At 41.8% G+C, this 22,485-nt stretch overlaps 1 protein-coding gene across 4 annotated transcripts in view; it reads left to right on the top strand.

Annotated features, from left to right (window-relative positions):
* The window catches only part of Insr (insulin receptor), a 216,054-nt gene that overhangs the window by 22,191 nt on the left and 171,378 nt on the right, over positions 1–22,485 (top strand). For 3 of the 4 annotated variants that reach the window (XM_045148650.1, XM_045148649.1, XM_004661735.2), the window contains exon 2: positions 14,733–15,284. The exons of the other annotated variant lie outside the window; for it this stretch is intronic. In XM_045148650.1, the coding sequence (XP_045004585.1) occupies positions 14,733–15,284 (552 nt within the window). The remainder of the gene's footprint in view (positions 1–14,732; positions 15,285–22,485) is intronic. 4 annotated transcript variants of the gene reach the window in all.

Raw genomic sequence — 22,485 nt, 5'->3', positions numbered from 1 at the left:
TGTCATGAGTTCAAGGCTACCCAGAGACTACATAGTGAATTCCAGGTCAGCCTGGACTAGAGTGAAACCCTACTTTGAAGAACAAACAAACAAAAATCCAAAAAAAACAAACAACAAAAAAGAAAATCAGAGATAAGTCTGGCAGGGTTACCTTTGCATATATTGATCTGTTTTTCTCTTGCTGCTTTTAGCATTCTCTTTGTTTTCATTGTTAAGAGCTTTAACTATGATGTGCCTTGGAGAGTTTATTCTTTGGTCCTGTCTATATGGTGTTTTGTGAGCTTCTTGTATTTGGGTGGGTGTCTCTTTTGTAACAATGGAAAAAATTTCTTCAATAATTTGTTAAAGATGTTTTTCATGCTTTTGGCCTGTATTTCTTCTCCTTCTTGTATGCCCATGATCCGGATATTTGGTCTTTTTAGTATATCCCACAATTCCCTCATATTCTGTTTATAATAGTTTTTGAACTTACCATAGTTTTGGATTCCCAATCCAGTTTCTCTGTCTTGTCTTCAAGTTCTGAAATTCTGTCCTCTATATGATCTACTCTGTTGGTAAGGCTTTCCAGGGAGGCTTTTAAAGGGGCTATTTGGTTTCCAAACTGTTTTGATTTTTATTTTTTGAAGTAGGGTCTCCTAGCTCAGGCTGACCTGAGTTCAGGGATTAAAGACATGGGCTACCATGCCTGGCTTTAAGAGGGTTATTTGATTTTTGTTCTCTGTATTGTTCTGCATCATTTGTATCCCTCTACTGAGTTCCATTTTCAGGTCCTTGTTTGGCTTTTTTGTTGTTTTTTGGAATTCATGTCTGAATTTGATCATTTTCTCATTAAGATCCACTGGTTGTTAAGGTCATCTGTTTGTTGATTCAAGTTCAAATAATTTATCTGTCTATTGAGATCTCTCTACTTTTCTTTTATTATGTTGACAAGAAGTAAGAGCTATGTGCTGTTGGAGTCTCTTGCAATTCATTTATGAAACTATTGGTTCTTTGATGAACTTCTTATGGCACTGTCATCCATTATTTGTTCATAGTCTCATTAATTTTGTTTACATTTAGCGTGTCTTCATTGTGGAATACGATTTCTTGAATATATTCTGTGTTTTCAATGGAGTCTTCCAATAAGAGGCTAGGCATTCATGGTGGGTATACTTGATGTCCTGCATTGCTTGTTTTGTGTTGGGGTTTGCCCAAGTCTAGTTTGACCTCTTGTTGTGATGAGAGTGCAGTACTTGTTTCTCTTGAGATCCCTGAGTTGTATTACCAGGTCAGCTTTGGTTAAGGGGGTGAGTGTGGGGAGGTTGTCTGTCTGCTTGCTTGGGCTGGCTGACCTATGGTCTAAGCGGGGTCCTCCTTATGTGTGTCACCTTCAGGTGGTTCAGGGTATAGCCCTAGCCTGCTGCTTCTTTGCTTGCTGTCAAGACTGCTCAATTCTCCTAGTGTTATTTACTGTCTGAGGACTTTGAAGTGTGATCTGTGTTGGGGTTCTGTGGGAGCACTGGGCTGATGCCTCAGGCCTGACATGCAGCTTGCTTTGACCTGAAGTGTGGGTGCTTTCTAAGTTAACACTTACCCCACAGCTGGCCCTTACTATGCAATATGCTCTAAGAGTGTGTGGGTGCTAGGGCTATAGCCACAGGTTTGGCTATTTGGGAATTTCAGTCTAATGTGTGGTCTCCAAGCCTGGAGAAGTTGTTGGGACGTCCTCGAATGAGGTCCCAAACATGCTTGCAATCAGCATTTCTTTACCCACTGCTGGCCAGGCCCAAACACCCCAAGCAACTCTTCAATCTCAAGTGCACAAGCCCCAAACACCCTGGTACCCCTCACCTACCCCAAGTGCACAGGTCCCAAACATGCCATGCACCTCATCTGGTGGTATAAGTTCATAGGCCCCAAATATGCTGGAGCCCCTCACTCACCCCTTAGTTGCTAAAAGTTATTTGTAACCCCCAAAATAATCTTCATGGCATTTTTGTGGCTTTGAAGACAGGCAAGCAAGGAAACACCATGTTCTTTAGCTCACACTGTGCAGATTCATGGAGGGTAAATGTTGAAGGTTTATGCTGCCGTTTTTGTGTCATGCATTTATTGTTGCATTTGTTAGCTTTTGTTGGTGACCTGTTTTTTTAAAAAATATTTTATTGATTATAGAGAGGCAGATAGAAAGAGAATGAGTGTGCCTGGGCCTCTAGCCACTACAAAAAAAAGGCCCCTAGGGCCGAAGTCTTAGGGATACTATGTCTTACATTGAATATATGGGTGTTCAGAGATACTTACAAATCCATGTTTTTTTTTCTTTACTTCATAGTAGTCAAGAAAGGGAACAAGCCTCAATATCTACCAAAAGATGGATGGATATAAAAGTAGAACAAATAAAAGTGAAATAGTGAAAATCATGTCCTTTGTAGGAAAATGGACGAGTCTGGAAATCATCATGTTAAGTGAAATAAACCAGACTCAGAAAGACAAATACTACGTTTTCTCTTATATGTGGGGATAGATTTAAAATTACATATTGTGTTTGTCTATCTGTTTATATTTATGTTCTTGATTTTTTTTCTGTGTGTATTGTGTGTGTTCTCATGTGTATGGGTGCATGTGTATGTATGTACATGTGCAGAGGCCAGAGGTGTCTTCCAGTTGTTCTGCACTTTCTTTACTGAGGCAGGGTCTTTCACTTGAGCTCAGAGGTTGTCAGTTAGGCTAGTCTAGAGAGCTAGCTTGATCTGGGAATCCCTTGTCTGCCTTCCAAGCATGGGATTATAGATGAGTCTACCTGGTATTTATTTGGGTACTGAGGATTCAAACTTCAGTCTTCATGCTTGTGCAGCAGGAGCTTTATGCGCTGAGCATCTCCTCAGCTGCTTTGTGTGCTTGTAAAGTCATGAAACTAGAAGAGGTCATGAGAGGGGAGGAAGAGGACCCATGGAAGGGTAAATAGAGAAAGTAATAGAATACATGTGATAACAGGAATGTTGGGTGGTCTCAGCCCCCCTCAGGCCTCCTTCCAGCCTTAACATTCAACTTAAAAAATTACCTTATTTATTTATTTGAGAGAGAGAACGAGAGAGAAAGAGGCAGATGGAGAATGGGTGCACCAGGGCCTCTAGCACTGCAAACAAAGTCTAGATGCATGTGCCATCTTGTGCAGCTGTCTTTACGTGGATACTGGGAAATCAAACTTAGGTCCTTTGGCCTTGCAGGCAAGCACCTTAAGTGCTAAACCATCTCTCTGGACCCTGGTACCCAACTTTTTTACATGTGAGCACAGATCCAAACTTGGGTCCTCATGCTTGTGCATGAGTCTTTATGCACTGAGCCATTATCTCCCTCACCCCAATGAGGATTAATTTTTTCTTTTTTTAAGAATCTTTCTTTCTTTTTCTTTTCTTTTCTTTTCTTTCTTTCTTTCTTTTTTTTTTTTTTTTTTTTTTTTTTTTTTTTGGTTTTTCAAGGTAGGGTCTTATTCTAGCTCAGGCTGACCTGGAATTCACTCTGTATTCTCAAAGTGGCCTTGAACTCATGGTGATCCTCCTATCTCTGCCTCCTGAGTGCTGGGATTAAAGGTGTGTGCCACCATGTCTCGCTCTTCCTTCCTTCCTTCCTTCTTTCTTTCTTTTTTATCTTTTTTGAGGTAGTGTCTTGTTCTAGCCCAGGTTGACCTGAAATTCACTATATAAAGTCTCAGGCTGGCTTGGAACTCCCAGTGATCCTACTACCTCTGCCTTCAGAGTGCTGGGATTAAAGACATGTACCACTATGCCCAAGGAGGATTAATTTTTAATTTAAGTGTGTGTGTGTGTGTGTGTGTGTGTTGTTGTTGTTGTTGTTTTGAGTTCCTTAAGGAAATGGACTCAGGTTTATCCACATGCCTGTCTTGTGCTCAGGAGTAGCAAGCAGGACGTTATTGTGGTTGTGATAGTGTCATTTCTCTTCTTTCCTGTGTGAAAATGTGGAAAACATAGGTGCTTTCTGTAAGCTTGCTTTTGAGTCTGCAGCAAGGTAGCACTCAGTCAGGAGTGCTGCATACTGCAGGAGCATGGCTGCCTTCCTGAGGCTTCCTGTTGCCCATTTGTTCTTAGGCTTCTGTCTGCTTTTCTATAAGGTCAGGAAAAAGATGGTTTAAGTGAGATGTTTCTAAAGTGTTCCCAGTGTCACCTGTTACACAGTGTCTTTTTGGTCTTGCAAGTTTTCTTGGCTTTCCCTCTGGTCTACTGTGTGTCAGCTCTACAAAGGAAAGAGATTTTGTGTGGCCCGTTTGTGGAAACCCGGGGGTTGAAATAGCAGGGAGGATGAATATTAGAATTACAAAATCATGCAATTGACTAGAGGAACTCAATACCCCAGAGTTTCAAAAGGGCTTATAAAAGATGCTGTATTTGGATGATTCTGGAATCCTCCCTTTCTCTCTGTTCTCTCTGTCTCTTAATGTTGGGGAGCCCAGGCTGGCCTGGAACTCACAATCCTCTTGCCTCAGCTTTTAAAATGCCAGGATTCCATGTGTGTCCCACCATGTCTGCCTTTGGCTCTTCTATTTTTTTGAAAGAATGTGTATATATGTGAACATGTATGGGCACACATACATGTGTGTGCATGTGTGTGTGAAGGCCAGAAGTTGATATCATGTGTCTTCCTCAGTTGTGTTCTATCTTATTACTGTTACTGTTTAAATATTTGTTTGAGGTGGGGCAATATGGTTATGCCGGGGTTTCTTGCTGCTGCAAACAATCTCCAGACAATGGTCACTTGGTGAGCCTGTCTATAAGTGGGTACCAGGGAATCGTGTCCAGACCATCAGGCAGGCTTTGCAAGCCAGTGCTTTTAACTACTGAGTCATCTCTCCATCCCCCTTTCCTTATTATTTGAGACAAGGTCTCTCACTGAACCTAGAGCTCACCAATTTGGTTAGACTAGGTAGCCAACATGTCCTGGGGATCCTTCTTTGATTATAGGCAAGCATAAGTATGCCTGGCATTTTTACCTGGTTTCTGGGGATCCAAACTCAGGTTGTCATGCTTACTTGGCCACCTTCTGAGCCATCTCTCCAGCCCTGCCTCTACTCTTTAAAAATTTATTTATTTATTTGAGAGAGAGAGAGAAAGTGAGAAATGGCACACCAGGGCCTCTAGACACTGCAAATAAACTCCAGATGCATGTGCCACCTTGTGCTTCTAGCTTTACATGGGCACCAGGGAATTGAACCTAAATCCTTTGGCTTTGCCGGCAAGCACCTTAACCACTTAGCCACCTCTCCAGTTCCCCCCTCCAGCCTCAATTCTTATATCTCCTCCTTTCCCCTAGGACAGACAACAATTAATTACAGTAGGCTTCATCCTGTTGCCAGAGTTGAGTTTTCTCCTTTCCTATTTTGGTTACCCTACACTAAGTTTCTTCACCTGGCTCCTAAGCTGGCTTCTTTCAGGGAGGCTGTACATGTTTGGTATTCCCTATTCTTCATGCCTCTCCAGCTTTGCATGCATTTCTTGCCTCTAAATGCACTTTTTTGCTGTTTTCTTACAGTACAAGATCTGAGGTTTTCTTCTCCCTCTGAGTTTGTTACCCACCCCTAATGTGGTATAGGCTTGTCTTGCCTGAATCTTCATTATCTGCATACAGGGCTGTGTGCATATTCTGGGGATTGGATGAACAAATCAAGCATGGGATATGCCCATGAAGGGCCCTGTGTGTTCACCTGTGGTGGCTAGAAGGAATGTCAGGTGCCCCCCACTTCATTGCTCTTCCACCTGCTTTGACTTAAGGTGGAGGTTTTTACTGATTCTGATAGGCACATGGCCTGGCATTGAGCTGAACACCTAGTTTGCAATGTCTCTAAATGAATTTATTTTTATTTATTTATTTTTAAATATTTTATTTATTTTTTGAGAGAGTGAGAGGTGGAGACAGAGAGAGAGGTGGCGGGGGGGGGGGGGGGAGAACAAGGGCCTCTAGCCACTGCAAACAAGCTCCAGATGCATGCACCACTTTGTGCATCTGGCTTACATGGGTGCTAGGGAATTGAACCTGGGTCTTTAGGCCTCACAGGCATGTGCCTTAACTGCTAAGTCATCTCTCCAGCTCTAAATGAAATTTTGCTTACTTGGTTTTGGGAATAGTTTCATTCATTTGCTTTTGTGCTCATGGTAGCGACAAAAGTATAATTGAACAGCTGATAGAATAGAATTGAATAGATCAAGAAATGTGTCTATTGCCTACAAAATGGAAAATACTGGGGTGAGGCCATGATTTAGTGTTCTAACAGTTGCCTAGAATCTGCCAGTGAGGAGTTGGGGGGTGAGGTTCAGCGGTAGAGCACCTGCCTAGAATCTCCACGGATATGTGGTTTAGCAGTAGAATATTTGCTTAGTACCAATCAGTGAGGGACTGGGGACATGGCTGAGTAATAGAGCTATGTAATCCAGGCTGGCCTTGACCTTGTGGCAGTCCTCATGTCTCAGCCCCTTGAGTTCTGGGATTATAGGCATGAGCTACCATGCCTGATGTGTTTTCTTTTTCTCCTCCCTTCCTTTCTTACTCCCTCCCTCACTCACTCCCTCCTGCACTCCTTTCTTTCCTTTCTACTTTACTACTATTTTAAGATACAGTTTTGCTATGTAGCCCAGATTGGTTTCAAACTTACAGTCCTCTTGCCTCAGCCTCCTGAATCCAGGAATTACAGGTAGGCACCACCATGCCAGGCCCTCATCTGTTCTTCATACCTGGGACCACAGGTGTGCCATGCACCACTGTACCTGGTCTCACATATTCTTCAAAGCTTTGCCATGCTATTCTGTTCAAGTGAGGAGTATGAGACACACAGAGAGCTTGAGAATGTGACCAAGCACCACATAGCTGTGAGGAGGTAGTGCTGCTGTGAGAAGCCAGACCTGTTAGCCCTGACCTGTGTGCCCTGAACTGTTAAGGGAGGTGACCCCACACCTGAGCTCAAGACTTGTTGGGGCAGGACCCCCTGAATTTAAAAGGCAGCAATTTTAAGAGTGGAAAGAATGCAGAAAAGAATGTCTGGGCCCCAGAATAGGTTTCCAGTGGTGTTTAATGAAAGCTGTGACTAAGGATGGGAACACTGATGATTGAAAGCATAACTTTTAGCACACTAAAGCTTCCTCCTCTTTCTCACCCCCAGCACATCTCCCTTGCTACTTCAGTGAAGCAAACCATGTGCATTAGTTATTTACTCTTGGGGACAAACACCTGACCTGAAGCAACTTAAAGCAGGAAGTTATTCTGACATTGTTTCCAGGGGATACATTCTACCATGGCAGAGAAGGCAAGACATCAGAAACAGGAGCCTGGTCACATTACAACCAGAGTCAGGAAACAAAGGACAAATAGGAAGGAGGGGGAGTCAGGCTATAAAATCTCAAAGCACACCCACAGTGACCTACTTCTTCCAATAAGGCTCCACCTCCTAAAGGTTTCACAACCTTCCCAAACCTGGCCACCAGGTGGGGACTACGTGTTCCAACACATGAGTCTATGGGGAACATTTCACATTCAAACCATACCATAGAGCAGGACACTTTCCAAGATGGCTTTCATTAAAATTCTCAGATTTTTGCAACGTTGATCTAGCATTTGCTGATAAATCATTCTGGTTTGATTAGAAGTATTCTATTTTGGCTCTGTTCAGTATGACACACCCCATGTACTTTCTGCTCTGGAGAGCTTGACATGGTGGCCAGCAACAGGGTTTTATGATTATTAATATTATTATCATTCTTTCTTTTGTGTACATATGGAGAGTGCTTGTCTCATAGGAGGTGTGTGTGTGTTTGTGTGTGTGTGTGTGTAGGAAGGGGGAGAGAGAGATGTATGTATACATGTATGTATCCTTATAAGTGGAGGCCAGTGGATAATCCTACATGTCATTCCTCAGGTCCCATCCAGCAACTAGAAGGTACCTGCCACACCTGGGCTATGTAGAGAGACCTTGTTGCAAAGAATCAAAGATCAGAACAAAACCATGGGTATGGAGAAGGGACCTACAGGCTTATTTTTAGAATTTAGTGAGAGAATGTGCATTGGAGAATAGGCCAAAATGCTGAGAAAATATTAGCTGTCATTGGGTTCTTAATACTTTCTACCCTCTCTGCATTCCTGTGAATCAGGTACTGGTTGTTAAAAAGTTGTAGTGGGGCTAGAGAGATGGCTTAGCAGTTAAGGAATTTGCTTTTGAAGCCTAAGGACCCAGGTTTGATTTCTCAGGACCCATGTAAGCCTGATGTAGAAGGTGGTGCATGTGTCTATAGTTCATTTGCAGCAGCAAATGGTATGCCCATTCTCTCTTCCAATCGTTCTCTTTCTTAAATTAATAAATGAATGAATGAATAAATAAATAAAAATTTAAAAAGTTGAAGTGTCTGGTTCCCATCTAGATGTAGAAAAAGCCAGCAGGAGTTCTAATACCCAGTTCTGGTATCATTTCTGACTTCCCCTGGGTATTTGTCTGTCCTAATAGTTTTACTGTCTTCAACTAAAAGGGACACATAAGGCTTTAATGAGTTATGAGTTATGAGTTAGAGTCAACAGAGATAAAAAGTGCAGCAATTCTTTATTGTCTCCTGCAATTACAGCTGTTTAGTTCTTATTTACAATAACTTTTGTGAGGTGGAATTCACATGCTGTACAGTTCTCCCACTGAAAGTGTGCACTTCTGTGGTTTTTATTTTTTTTTTTTGAGCTTATTACAGAGTTGGCAGCCATCACTAAAGTCAGTTTTAGAATGTTTTCATTATCTTGCAAAGAATCTCCTTCAGCTCCCAGAAATCACTCATCTGCTTCTTTTCTCTGTGGAGTTGTCTATTCTGAGCCTTTTGGTTTTTCCAGGTAGGGTCTTGCTCTAGCTCAGGCTGACCTGGAATTTACTTGGTAGTCTCAGGGTGGTCTTGAACTCACAGCCATTCTCATACCGCTTCCTCCCAAGTGCCTGGCTTTTATTATTTTATATAAAGGGAATCATGCCCTTTGTGGCCTTTGTGCTCAATTCCTTTTTAAAAAAATATTTTATTTATTTATTTGAGAGAAAGAGAGTGAAAGAGGGAGAGAGATAGAGAGAATGGGTGCACTAGGGCCTTCTGATACTGCAAATGAACTCCAGACACATGCAGCACTTTGTGTATCTGGCTTATGTGGTCTGGGGCATCAAACCTGGGTCCTTTTGCTTTGCAGGCAAGTGCCTTAACTGCTAAGCTATTGCTCTAGCCTGTTAAAGATTTTTTAAAAAGTATTTTTGTTTATTTGAAACAGAGAAAGACAGAGAGAGAGAAAGAGAAATGAGTGCCTCAGGGCCTCTAGCCACTGCAAATGAACTCCAGACACACATGCCACCTTGTGCATCTGGCTTACATGGGTCGTGGAGAATCGAACCTGGGTCCTTGGGCTTTGTAGGCAAGCGCCTTAACTACTAAGCCATTTCTCCAGCTCTTTTGTGCCCAATTCTTTCATTACATATATGATATTTTCAAGGTTCACCCACATCATAGTGTGTGTCAGGACTTCTGTCCTTGTATGGATTGTCCACAGTCTTATTTCTGTATATCATGGGATGTTTGTATCCCATGATGGATATTTGGGTGGACATTGCATACAAGTTCTTTGTGTGGACATATGTTTCCATTTTTGTTTGGTATACAGGAATGGAATTGCAGTTCTACATTTAATATTTTGAGAAACTAACCTTTGGACCATTTTTCCAAAATAGCTACCCCATTTTTATATTTCTGACACTAAAGTATGGAAGTGTGATTTCTCTGAATCTTTGCCAATACTTGTTATTGTCTGTCTTCCTGACTGTGTCCATCTGGTCGGAATGAAGTACTATCTTGATGTTTGTATTCACATTTTCTGATGTGTTACAACCATGCTAACCTTTGAATCACAGTCATGTCTGGTTTTCATTTTTCCACATCCTAAAAAGTTGATAGGTGTTCTTTGCATTCATTCTCTTTCTTCCTCCCTCTCAGCATCAGTGTGAATTTCAGGTTTAAGAGGCCCAAAGAGATTGATTCTGACACCAGTTGTATGCAGCTGTATATGCATACACACAAATGTATTAAATGCATTAAAATTTCTTTTAAAGCTCAGCGTGGTGGCACACACCTTTAATCCCAGCACTTGGGAGGCAGAGATAGGAGAATTGCTGTGAGTTCGAGGCCACCTTGATACTACATAGTGAACTCCAGGTCAGCCTGAGCTAGAGTGAGACCCTACCTCACTTTTAAAGGTGCTTGCTTGCAAGAATTGTCAGCCTGGGGTTGATTCCCCAGTATTCACATAAAGTCAGACTTTAAAAGGTGGTCCATGTGTCTGGCACTCTGGCATGCTGATACACACAAACATACACAAATAATAAAAATATTTTAAAAAAGTTTTTCAGGGGCTGGAGAGATTGCTTAGTGGTTAAGGTGCTTGCCTGCAAAGCCTAAGGACCCAGGTTCAATTTTCCAGTACCCTCATAAGTCAGATGCACATGTTAGTACATGCATCTGGAGTTCATTTGCAGTGGCTAGAGGCTCTGGCACACACATTCTTTCTATTTGTCTCATCCCCTCTCTCTTTCTCTCCTCCTCTCTTAAATAAATATTTTTTTAAGTTCTTCAATTTCCTTGGAATTGGGAGGTACCCCAGTGGATAAAGGCACTTGCTTGCAAAGCCTGCTGACCTTAGGTTGATTTATACATATAAAGCCAGGGTTTGATTATGGGGTCTGGGAGATGGCTCAGAGGGTAAGAGTACTTGTATATTCCCAAGGACCCAAGTTTGATCTCAGAGCCCCCATGTAAAACCCAGGCATGGCCATGCCCACCTGTAACCCCAGTGCTATGGGAGACAGAGAGGAATGCTAGGGCTTACTGCCAGCCAGTTTAACCTCCCCAACAGTGTGAGCTCCAAGTTTAGTGAGAGACTCCATCTCAAGAAACATGGAAGAGTGATGAAGGAGGACATCCAACGTTCTACTCTGGCTCCCATATGTGGGTGGTCTACATGCATTTGTGCACACATGTGCATACACTATAGACACACACACACACACACACACACACACACACACACACGTTTGATTCTGACAAATATTAACTGACAGATAAGGACCACTAGGAGAAGGAAAAGATCCAAAGATAGGTATTTACAGGAATGGGAATCAGAGATACTTGCTGGAGAAGGTGACTTGAATGGCCTGAGGCTAAGTAGGATGTGATGATATACACCTATAGTTTTAGTACTTGGGAGACTGAGCCGGGGACATTGTGAATTAGAGGTTAGCCTGGACTATATAGTGATGCCTATTTTAAAAATATAAAGGAAAGAAAAAGAAATGGGAAGTAAAAGTTAGGTTAACCTACAGTTATCTGTTTTTGTTTGTAGGAATAAACATCAACAGAGCTGACTTGAACTGAACATCTAATAATGGCAGCCACTTCCAAAGCTCTTGCCTGTGTCATTTGACCAGTCATGTGAGAGGGGGCAGGGAATTGGAATTGTATGGAAGAGTGACCATTTAGTGTGGATCAGGGATGGAGGGGGTTTGGAACCTTGAGCCTGTGAGGCAGAAGCACAAGGTCATCAGTAGCCATGAAGGAAGTTAGAGCTGGGGAGGCATGCTCTTTCAGGAGAATGAGCACATTGAGATTTGTGCAGCAGGAAGATCAGATTCCCTGGGAAGGTGTGGCCCCACCCAGGTAAAGGTAATTGGACCTTGATTACCATCTGGAGAGTTGGCCAGAAAGTGTCTGCCTTGGAGGTGGGAGAATTGACTAAACAAATACATTAAGCTTTTCTTGTCTTGTTTCTGATGCAAACACCTTTATTCTCGTCAGTCATTTCCAGAAGAGCCTCCACACTGGAACAGGCTTGGGATGGGGGGCAGCATCCCATCCCCGTCTTCACCTGCTGGGTTACTTAATCCTTTGTAATCCTGTGGACTCAGTTGCATTGCAGTAGTCAAGGTGATGATTTTAAGGATTCCAACAAGACCTGTTGGGATCATTTTCTTTGCCTTTTGAAAGTAATTATTTATACATGGGTCTTTCCCAGGGAGAGCTGTTCATCTGGACTGGCTGGGGAATTTGAAATGTAGAACCCATGTCCCATGACTATGAAGCTGGCACTATTTTTAATTCTTGCACATCTTCCTTTTTCTGTGCTGAAGGCTGAGTCCAGGACTTTCTTCCTGCTAGACAAGCACCCATTGAGCCACACCCCCATCCCCTCACTGAGATATTTCAGGCAGAAACTTTATTACCTTATTGGTAAATAGCATTCCATTGTGTATATCCATCACATTTCCTCCTCCTCTCCCATCTCTTCCTCTTCCTTCCCCTCCTCTCTCTCTCTTTCTCTCTTTACTATTTTTTGTTTGAAACAGGGACTCACCAGGGGATCTTTAAATTCATGGTTCTCCTGCCCCAGCCTCCCAAGTGCTGGGATTACAGGCATGCACCACCATGCCCAGAACACCATGTTTTCTTTATCCATTCATTCACTGATGAACATCTAGCATGATGTCTGTTGTCAGAAAGTTAAGGAATAAGAAATGCTGGTGAAAATATGAAGAAAGGAATGCTTACACATTGTTTTTGGGAATGTCAGTTTGCATAGCCATTATGGAAACAGTATGAAGTTTCTTCAAAGCACTGAAAATAAAACTATGACATGATCCTGTACTGGGCATGTATCCAAAGCACATGAAATGTGTATATGGAAGGAATATTTGCACACTCCTTGTTACTACAGCACTTTCCCCAGTCTTACAATCAGTAAGATGGAAAATAAGCCCTGTTTCTTTTTTTCCAATTAACTTTTTCAGTTAGCATACAAAATAATGGGTTTAAATATATATATGTGTATACACACACACACACACACACACACATATGATTTTACAGAGAGAGAGAGGGAGAGAGAGAATTGGCATGCCAGGGCTTCAGCAACTGCAATTGAACTCCTGGAATTCGCTATATAGTCTTAGGGTGGCCTCAAACTCATGGCAATCTTCATACCTCCCAAGTGCTGGGATTAAAGGTGTGCACTACCATGCTTGGCCTAGAGTCTTTTAAAAAATATTTGTTATTATTATTTTTGGATTTCCCAAGGTGGGCTCTTGCTCTAGCCCAGGCTGACCTGAATTCACTACGTAGTTTCAGGCTGGCCTCAAACTCACAGTGATCCTCCTACCTTGGCCTTCTGAGTGTTGGGATTAAAGGTGCGCACCACCATGCTTGGCTTATATCTAGATTCTGTGTCTGAGAGTAAATAAATCTTTGTTTTTCTTTCTCCCCCATTCTCTTATTCCCCTCTCTTCCCTCCATGCCCTTCCTTTCTTATTGTCTCTTTTCTATTTATTTATTTGTTACTTACACTGCACGTGTGTTATGTGTGAGTGTGTGAGTGTGTGTGTGTGTGTGTGCACACATCAGGGCCTCTTGCTGCTGCAGATGAATGCCAGACACTTGCACCATTTTTGCATCCTGTTTTATGTGGGTAGCTGGCGAATTAAACCTGGGCCAGCAGCTTTGCAATCAAAGTCTTTATACAGTGAGCCATCTCCCCAGACCCCTGGCTTTAGTTTTCGTATTCATATTTATATACTTAAATCTCAGTTCCATATGAGCAAAGAGGTAATCTTTATCATTATTTTTACCCTCATTACCCTCTCTTAATTCTTCCATACCTTGTTTTAATTTCCTCTCTTCTTTCCTCATTTCATATGTTTTTATATCTACCTTGGCTTCCAGAATGCTGGATTCCAGGCATGGGTCAGCATACCCAACATACCATATTTTCTGAGACCATGATCTTTGTTTTTATGAGTCTAGCTTATTTTGCATAGCCTAATCTCCATTTCCAACCATTTGACTACAGATGATATCTCGTGTGTGTGTGTGTGTGTGTGTGTGTGTTTTCTTTATGCCTTTATCTGTGGATAGGCATTTATATTATTATTATTTTTTCTTATTGTGACCAAAACCTGACCACAAGCAACTTAAGGAAGGAAGGGTTTATTTCAGTTTATCATTAGAGGTTACAATCCACCATGGAGGGGAAAGTATGGAGTCAGGAGCATGAAGCAGTGCTAGTCACATTGCATCTGCAGTCAGGACACACAGAGAAAGAGATGAATGCCGTTAGCTGTCTTTTTTTTTTTTGTACAGTCCAAGACCCCAGCTCATGTAATACTGCTGCTCATAGTTAGGTGGGTCTTCACACCCCAATTAATCTAGAAACTAATGTAGAAACTCCCTCACAGACAGTCCTAGAGATTTGTTTACATGGTGATTCTATATCTTGTCAAGTTGACAGCTGAGATGAACCATCGCAACATCTAGGCTGGTTCCGTATCTTTTTATCATTTTTTATTTTTAATTAATTAATTAATTAATTTGCAAGCAGAGGGAGACAAACACACAGAGAGCAACAGAGGGAGAGAGAGAATGAGTACACTCGGGCCTTTAGCCACTGCAAACAAACTCCAGATGCATATACCACCTTGTGCATCTGGCTTTACATGGGTATTGGGGAATTGAACTTGGGTTGTTACGCTATGCAGGCAAGTGCCTTAACTGCTAAGCCATCTCTCCAGCTCTGGTTCCATATCTTGGCCATTGTGAATAATGTGGCCATTATCAGGGATGTGCAGGTGTTTTGTGGGAAGATGACTTAGATTCCTTTGGGAATCTGCTCACCTGTCCTAATTTCTGCTGTTTTTTCTTCAGTGTGCCCTGGTATGGATATTCGAAACAACCTTACCAGGTTGCATGAGCTGGAGAACTGCTCTGTCATCGAAGGCCATTTGCAGATCCTCTTGATGTTCAAAACAAGACCTGAGGATTTCCGAGACCTCAGTTTCCCTAAGCTCATCATGATCACTGACTATTTGCTGCTTTTCCGGGTCTATGGACTGGAAAGTCTGAAAGACCTATTCCCCAACCTCACTGTTATCCGTGGCTCCCGCCTCTTCTTCAACTATGCTCTGGTCATCTTCGAGATGGTTCACCTGAAGGAGCTCGGTCTCTACAATCTGATGAACATCACCCGAGGGTCTGTCCGCATTGAGAAAAACAATGAGCTATGTTACTTGGCTACCATCGACTGGTCCCGAATCTTGGATTCTGTGGAGGATAATTACATCGTTCTTAACAAAGATGATAATGAGGAGTGTGGTGACATCTGTCCTGGCACCGCCAAGGGCAAGACCAACTGCCCTGCCACTGTCATCAATGGGCAGTTTGTGGAACGATGTTGGACTCACAGTCATTGCCAGAAAGGTATGTCAGGAACAGTGTCCTGCTAAGTTATTCTTGGCATTCACTAACCTTAGGGGCAACATATGTTTCCTGTAAAAGTTAAATGATAAGTGCTTTAGATTTTGAAAGCCCTGAAATCTGTTCTAAATTCAGTCATTTCCCCCTTGTCTCTGAGTGATATACATCAGCATTGTGGGGGGTAGGGCTAGGGAGATAGGTTTCTTGATAAAAGTGTTTGCCTCACAAACATGAACCTGAGTTTGATCCCTAGCATGTATGTTAAAAAAAAAAAAGAAGTGTTGGACAGATGGCTCAGCAGTTAAGAGCACTTCCTGTTTAAGCATGAGGGCCTAAAGAAGCCTGAGAAACTGCTTGAATTTGATCCCCAGAACCCACATAAATAGCTGGGCAGGCATGGCCACACACATTTGTAATCCCAGTCTAGTAGCAGAGCAGAGATCTAAGAATTACTAAGGCTTTTTTTTTTTTAAAAAAAAACAATGGCAAGCTCTGATATCAGTAAGAGACTCTAGCCTAAGTATGAATGAGAGAAAGAATAATGGAGGGAGACACCTGATGTTCTGTTCCAGCTACTCCAACATAGGCAAGTGCATGGGCACCACATGGGCACATATACATCCATACACCACACACACACAGCTTTCCATAGTGGCACATGCTTGTAATCCAAGCACTGGGGAGGTGGAGACAGGTGGATCCCTGGGGCTCTCTACCTTAGGTGAGCCAAATTGCTAAGTTCTATGCTAATAGACTCTGTCTCAAAGAAGGTGAATAGTGTTCCTGAAGATGACATCCAGGGTTGTTCTCTGGCCTCCACATGTGCGCACAGACATGTACCCTCACACTTATGAACATGCATAAGCATACACACACACACACATTAAAAATGAGTTTTGTAAGGTGATATAGTGGGTAAAGTGCTTGTTGCACAGCATGAGGACCTGAGTTTGGATCCCAGTGTATATATTAAGACAATACCATGTACGATTGTAATCCCAGCACCAGGGAGGCCAAGACAGGAGGATTCCTGGGGCTTACCTGCTTAGTGGCTGTAGGCAAATTAATGAGCTCTAGATTCAGAGAGACTCTGTCTCAAAGAATATGGTGGAGATAAATTGCAGAAGCTACCCAAAGTTAACCTTGCCTCCACATCTGTGCATACACACATGCCCACACACATATGAATATGCATACATGCATGGACACCATGCACATACATAAAACTAAAAATTAAAAAAAAATCCTGGTAGATTTCTGAAACCATGGATAGAATACACCATAATGTACTATATTATTATGTTCATCTAATACATAGAGTCCTGTGATAATGTTTGATTTATTAAGAATGGGAAACAACTGTAACATAATAAAATAGAGCAGTCATGATAATCTATAATAATTTGCAAGCATTGCTACTTCTGAACTTGAGGAAATTATTAAGTAAAACACAGATGCGAACACAAGCATCATTATATCTTGATGCCCAATATGATACCCAAAATGGCTCCTAATGGACTCATGGGAGGGTAGCATATATAGTGTGGATTTGATGAACACAGTTGGTTCACCTTTCAGGTGGGTCAGACTACGACATCTTGAGGCTTCATTGTGTTACACAAAACAGTGTACAATAGAAACATATGTGTTGTTTATTACCAGAGTCTTCCATTTAATTTTCTCAGATCACAGTTCACTACGGGTAACTGAAACCATAGGGAGTGAGACCTCAGATAGGTAAGAGATAACTGTACCATTGTAACAGATAAGCAGCCATATACAGATGTAAACACATGATGTTGTTGTGTGTCAATAAAACTTTATTACTTTTGGGCTGGAGAGATGGCTTAGCGGTTAAGCGCTTGCCTGTGAAGCCTAAGGGCCCCGGTTTGAGGCTCGGTTCCCCAGGTCCCACGTTAGCCAGATGCACAAGGGGGCGCACGTGTCTGGAGTTCGTTTGCAGTGGCTGGAAGCCCTGGCGTGCCCATTCTTTCTCTCCCTCTATCTGTCTTTCTCTCTGTGTCTGTCGCTCTCAAATAAATAAATAAATAAATAAATAAATCTTTAAAAAAAAACTTTATTACTTTATTTTTGCTGGGTGTGGTAGTGGACACCTTTAATCCCAGCAGTTGGGAGGCAGAGGTAGGAGGATTACTCTGAGTTCAACTCTAGCCTGAACCCTACATCAAAACAAAACAAAACAAAACAAAAAACCACCAAACAACAATAACAACAGCAAAATTCTTTATTTTTATTTTTAAAATTTTTGTAGTCAGTGAATATAGTCAAGTTGGTACCATTGTCAGCCTCCTCCCTGTCCTCTCCCCTCCATAGGGACCGTCCTTTTTGGGGTATATGAGTCAAGCATTGTGGGGTTAGCCTTTAGTTTTGGGTAGGAGGAAATGTCTCTGTGTGTCATGACCCAACGTGTGGCTCTGACATTCTTTTAGCCCCCTCTTCTGCGAATTTCCCTGGGCAATGTTGGGTTCATATTAGGTCTGCTTCCATGTTGAGATCTTGGGCACCTCTGTGTCTCTGGATATCTGGTTTGATAGGGGTTGGTTGTGCTCTGTGTCTATCTCCTTCACCATTGTGCTGGTTCCCGGTTAGCCAAAAAAACAGCATTCTTGCATGTTTCCCCAATTATTCTTAGTTTCAGTTGGGGTCATTTTGAGGTATGATGGCGTGGTTCTGTCCTTAGAATCTTGGTCTATCTGAAAAAAGAGAAGCAGATTCTCCAGCAGAGAATAAAGTTAGCACCAAGTAAATATGATAACCATTGTTTTTTTAGAGAGAGTTTAATGGAGAGTGGGTTCATTTTTGGATATGGTTCTGACCTGTTTCCTAGCTCCAGCTATGGGTTCCATTCCACTGAGCAGGTCAGTTAGCCAAATCAAGAGCAGTGGGTTTCCACCATGGCTGTGTGCCGCTATTGCACTTGTATGAGCATCATATCAGGTTGTTTGTTGCTAAGTAGGTTAGACAATGTGTTGCTTGGGCAGATATTGGTCATTATCCCCCAGTTGCTCATGTAGCACCTTCTGGCACTAGACGCACTGACTGTCTGGGGACTGACTCCTCCAGCTTCCAGCCATGTTGCTCCATGATACATGCCAACAGTGTATAGTGTCTTCAGCAGTAGGGTCTTACCACTAACCTATGGTGGGTCCTCAAGTGCTCTGACATAAATCTGTCTTCTTTTGGGAGGCCTTGTAGGTCTCTGTGATCAAAAGCTTATTATGGATGATAACCACCTGCTGGTACCGGGAGTTACAGGTCAGTGCCCGAGAAGGAAGAACAGGATAAATGATATAAAAGAGATAGAGAGATGAGAGAGGAGAGGGAGGAGGGAAGGGAGAGAGAGAGGGGCAGAAATAGGAGGAGATAATGGACAGTTTTTGTCATAACCTTTCCAAGGCCTTGTGAATCCGGCGGTCCCTCTAAGGGCCTGGTGGAGGGTCAACCATTTGGTCTGTCTTTTAGGATGTAGAGTTTTATGATACCATTGCCTTTTGGGTCCAGTTTTGCATCTCCGCTCCCTCCCTTGCCTTCCCTTCCATCTCCACCCACCCTATTGTCCGGTTCTTGAGATGCTTGCTAGGTATGTCAGCAATTTGGGTAGATTCAGGTTAGGAGCTGCAGATGAGAAAGACTATGTGGCAGTTAATCTTTCTGTGATTGGGTAAGTTCACTGAGAATGATCTGTTCCAGGTTCATCCATTTTTCTTCAAATTTCATTGTGTCATTTTTCTTTACTGCTGTGTAGAATTCCATCGTGTAGATATACCACATCTTAGTTATCTGTTTGTCTAATGATGGACATCTGGTTGATTCCAGCTCTTGGCTATTATGAATTGAGCAGCTATAAACAAGGTTGAGCAAATCTCTCTGAGCTGAGGCATGGAACTTTTAGGGTACGTGCCCAGTAAGGAAATAACTGGGTCTGTTGGTAATTCTATAGTCAGTTTTTTTAGGAGTCTCCATATTGCTATCCAAAGTGGTTGTACCATCTTACATTCCCATCAACAGTGGATGAGGGTTCCCATTTCTCCACATCCTTGCCAGCATTTGTTTGGATTTGATTTTTTGATGTTTGCTATCCTTACTGGGCTAAGGTGGAATCTCATAGTAGTTTTAATTTGCATTTCCCTGATGATTAGGGATGATGAACATTTCCTTAGAGGTATGTTTGCCATTTGTTTTTCTTCCTCTGTGAACTGCCTTGTTCTCCTTGTGTCATTACACAGTTTTTGTATGGATTTTGTAAGGTTTCTTCCCTTTCTATTTTATGAAATAGTTTGAGGACCATTGGTGTTAGCTGTTCTTTAAAAGTTTAGTAGAATTTGGCAGTGAACCTATCTGGTCCTAGACATTTCCTTGTTGGTAGGCTTTTTACTTCTGCTTCAATCTTGGCAGTTTGTGGATATTTTTAAGTTTTTATATCCTTTTTGTTTAATTTTGATATGTTTTGATATATGTCATATGTGTCTAGAAATTTATCTATTGCTTCTATATTTTCCAGCATTTTTGGAATGTAAGTTTTCAAACTACTCCCTAGTGATTCTCTGAGTTCCACTGGGATCTGTGTTGACACTCTTGTTTTCTTTTTCTTTTTATTTATTTGCAAGGAGTGAGAAAGAGGAGACAGAGAGAGATAGAATGGTGTGTCAGGCCTTCTTGCCCTTGCAAATGAACTCCAGACATGTGTACTACTTTGTGCATCTGGCTTTACATGGAAACTGGTGAATCAAACCTGGCCTATCAGGCTTTGCAAGCAAGTGCCTTTAACCACTGACCCATCTTCCCAGCCTAATGCCCCCCCTTTCATCTTAATTTTAGTAAGTTATCTCTTTCTTTTGATTAGTTTGGCTAAATGTCAATCTTGTTTATTTTTTCAAAGAACTAACTCTTTGATTAAATTTATGTATTTTTAATTCTTTCTTTAGTTTCTGGTTATTATTATTGTTATTATTATTATTATTGCCAACTACTGCTTTTGGGTTGGATTTTTCTTGATTTTCTCAGGTCTTGAGACACATTATTAGGTTATTTGAGATCTCTCCAATTTCTTTTATTTATTTATTTATTTTTTAATTTTTTTTTATTTATTTATTTGAGAGCGACAGACACAGAGAGAAAGACAGATAGAGGAAGAGAGAGAGAATGGGCGCGCCAGGGCTTCCAGCCTCTGCAAACAAACTCCAGACGCGTGCGCCCCCTTGTGCATCTGGCTAACGTGGGACCTGGGGAACCGAGCCTCGAACCGGGGTCCTTAGGCTTCATAGGCAAGCGCTTAACCGCTAAGCCATCTCTCCAGCCCTCCAATTTCTTAATGTAAGCATTCATAGCTATAAGCTTTCTTAAGAACTGCATTAGTTGTAACCCAAAGGTTCTCATAAGTTGTGCTTTCATTTTCATTTGTTTCCAGAATCTTTTAAAGTTCCTCCCTGATTTCTCCAGTATCATTCAAAAGTATATTGTTCAGAATCTATATATTTGTGAAGTTTCTATAGGTTTTCCTTATTCAGAAAATGAGTTGAGAGGCTGGCCTATATTTATTTCTTTGTAAGTAGAGAGACAGACATAGAGAGAGAGAGAGAAAGAGAGAGAGAGGGAGAGAGAGAGAGGGAGAGAGAGAGAGAGAGAAAGAAAGAGAATGATATGAATGGGCTTAGTAACACTGAAAATGAACTCCAGACATGCCACTTTGCACTTTGTTTTACATGGGTGCTAGGGAATAAAACCCAGACCTTCAGGCATTGCAAGCAAGTGTTTTTAACTGCTGAGCCATCCCTCTAAGCCCCTGACCTTTACTTTTTTTTTTTTAATGTATTTTTTTGAGGTGGGTCTTGTTTTAGCCCAGGTTGTCCTGTAATTCATTATGTTGTCTCAGGCTAGCTTCAAGCTTACAGTGATTCTCTTACCTTGGCCTCCCTAGTGCTGGAATTAAAGGCATGCACTATCACGCTTGGCACAGAGGAAAAGAGAGAGAAAGAAGAAAATGGGTACACTGGGGCTCCAGACACTGCAAAGGAACTGTGCATGCACTACCATGTGCATCTGGCATTACATGGGTATTGGGGAATTGAATTCAGGTCGTTAGACTTTGCAGGCAAGGGCCTTAACTTCAGCCCCCTTAAAATAGTTTTATATACTTATTACAGAGCGGATCAGAGATAGAATGAGAATGAGTATGCTAGGGCCTCCTGCCACTGCAGATGAACCCTAGACACATGTGCCACTTTGTGCAGATAGCTTTATGTGAATATTGGGAAATCAAACCCAGGCCATCAGGCTTTACAAACAAGCACCTTTAACTACTGAGCCATCTCTCCAGTCCTATAGTTTTTCATGATACTAATTTCTAGTTTTATTCCACTATGATCTGATAATACACAAGAGATTATTTTCATTCTTCTGTTTTAGTTAAGACTTAATGATAAGCCTTGTATAGTCTGTTTTAGAGATATTCCCTACTAGTGAGAGAATATGTGTCCTGTTTTCTGTTGATGGTGTATTCTATAGCTGTTTGTTATGTCCATTTGATCTGTGTTTTAACTCTGATTTCTATGCTGCTTTTAGCTTGGATGACTGATTTAGAGATGAGAGTAGGGTATTAAAAATCACCCAATCAGGATCTGTATTACTTTTCTGAACAATTCCAGGGGATGCAGTCCATTATGGCAGGACAGGCATGGAAACAGAAGCAGGAAGCAGACAGTGAGTAAGAAGTGAGCTGGACTATAAAGCTTCAAGGCCTACCCACAGTGATTTATTTCCTTCAGCAAGGCTTTTTTCCCTAAAAGTTCTACAACCTTCCCATGAAGCATTAATAGCTGGAGTTCATGGCCATCTCATGATGTCAAATGCTTTCATTCCAGCTTCTATTGCTTCATAGTCTTAACAGTTCTAACATTGTTCAAAAGTCCAAAGTTACTTCTGAGATTCAAAGAAATTGTTTAACTGACAGCCCCTATAAAATTAATAAACAGTTACAGACCTAATATGCAATGGCATAGAATAAGAGAGGAATGGAGCCTAACAAGGGAAGATCACACTAAAACTAGACCCAAATTCTGCAGGGAGTATACCAATCCTGTAGCTCCATATTTGGCATCTGGGGCTCTTGATGAAATCATCTGGGCTCCACAGACCTGGGGTCATCCTGCTCTTCCAGTTCTGCTCCTGCAGCATGCACAGACTC

Source organism: Jaculus jaculus, chromosome 5, assembly GCF_020740685.1.
Source record: "Jaculus jaculus isolate mJacJac1 chromosome 5, mJacJac1.mat.Y.cur, whole genome shotgun sequence".
Lineage (NCBI taxonomy): Eukaryota > Metazoa > Chordata > Mammalia > Rodentia > Dipodidae > Jaculus > Jaculus jaculus.
The sequence above is the reverse complement of the archived record's forward strand: the minus strand, read 5'-3'. Positions and strand labels throughout refer to the sequence as shown.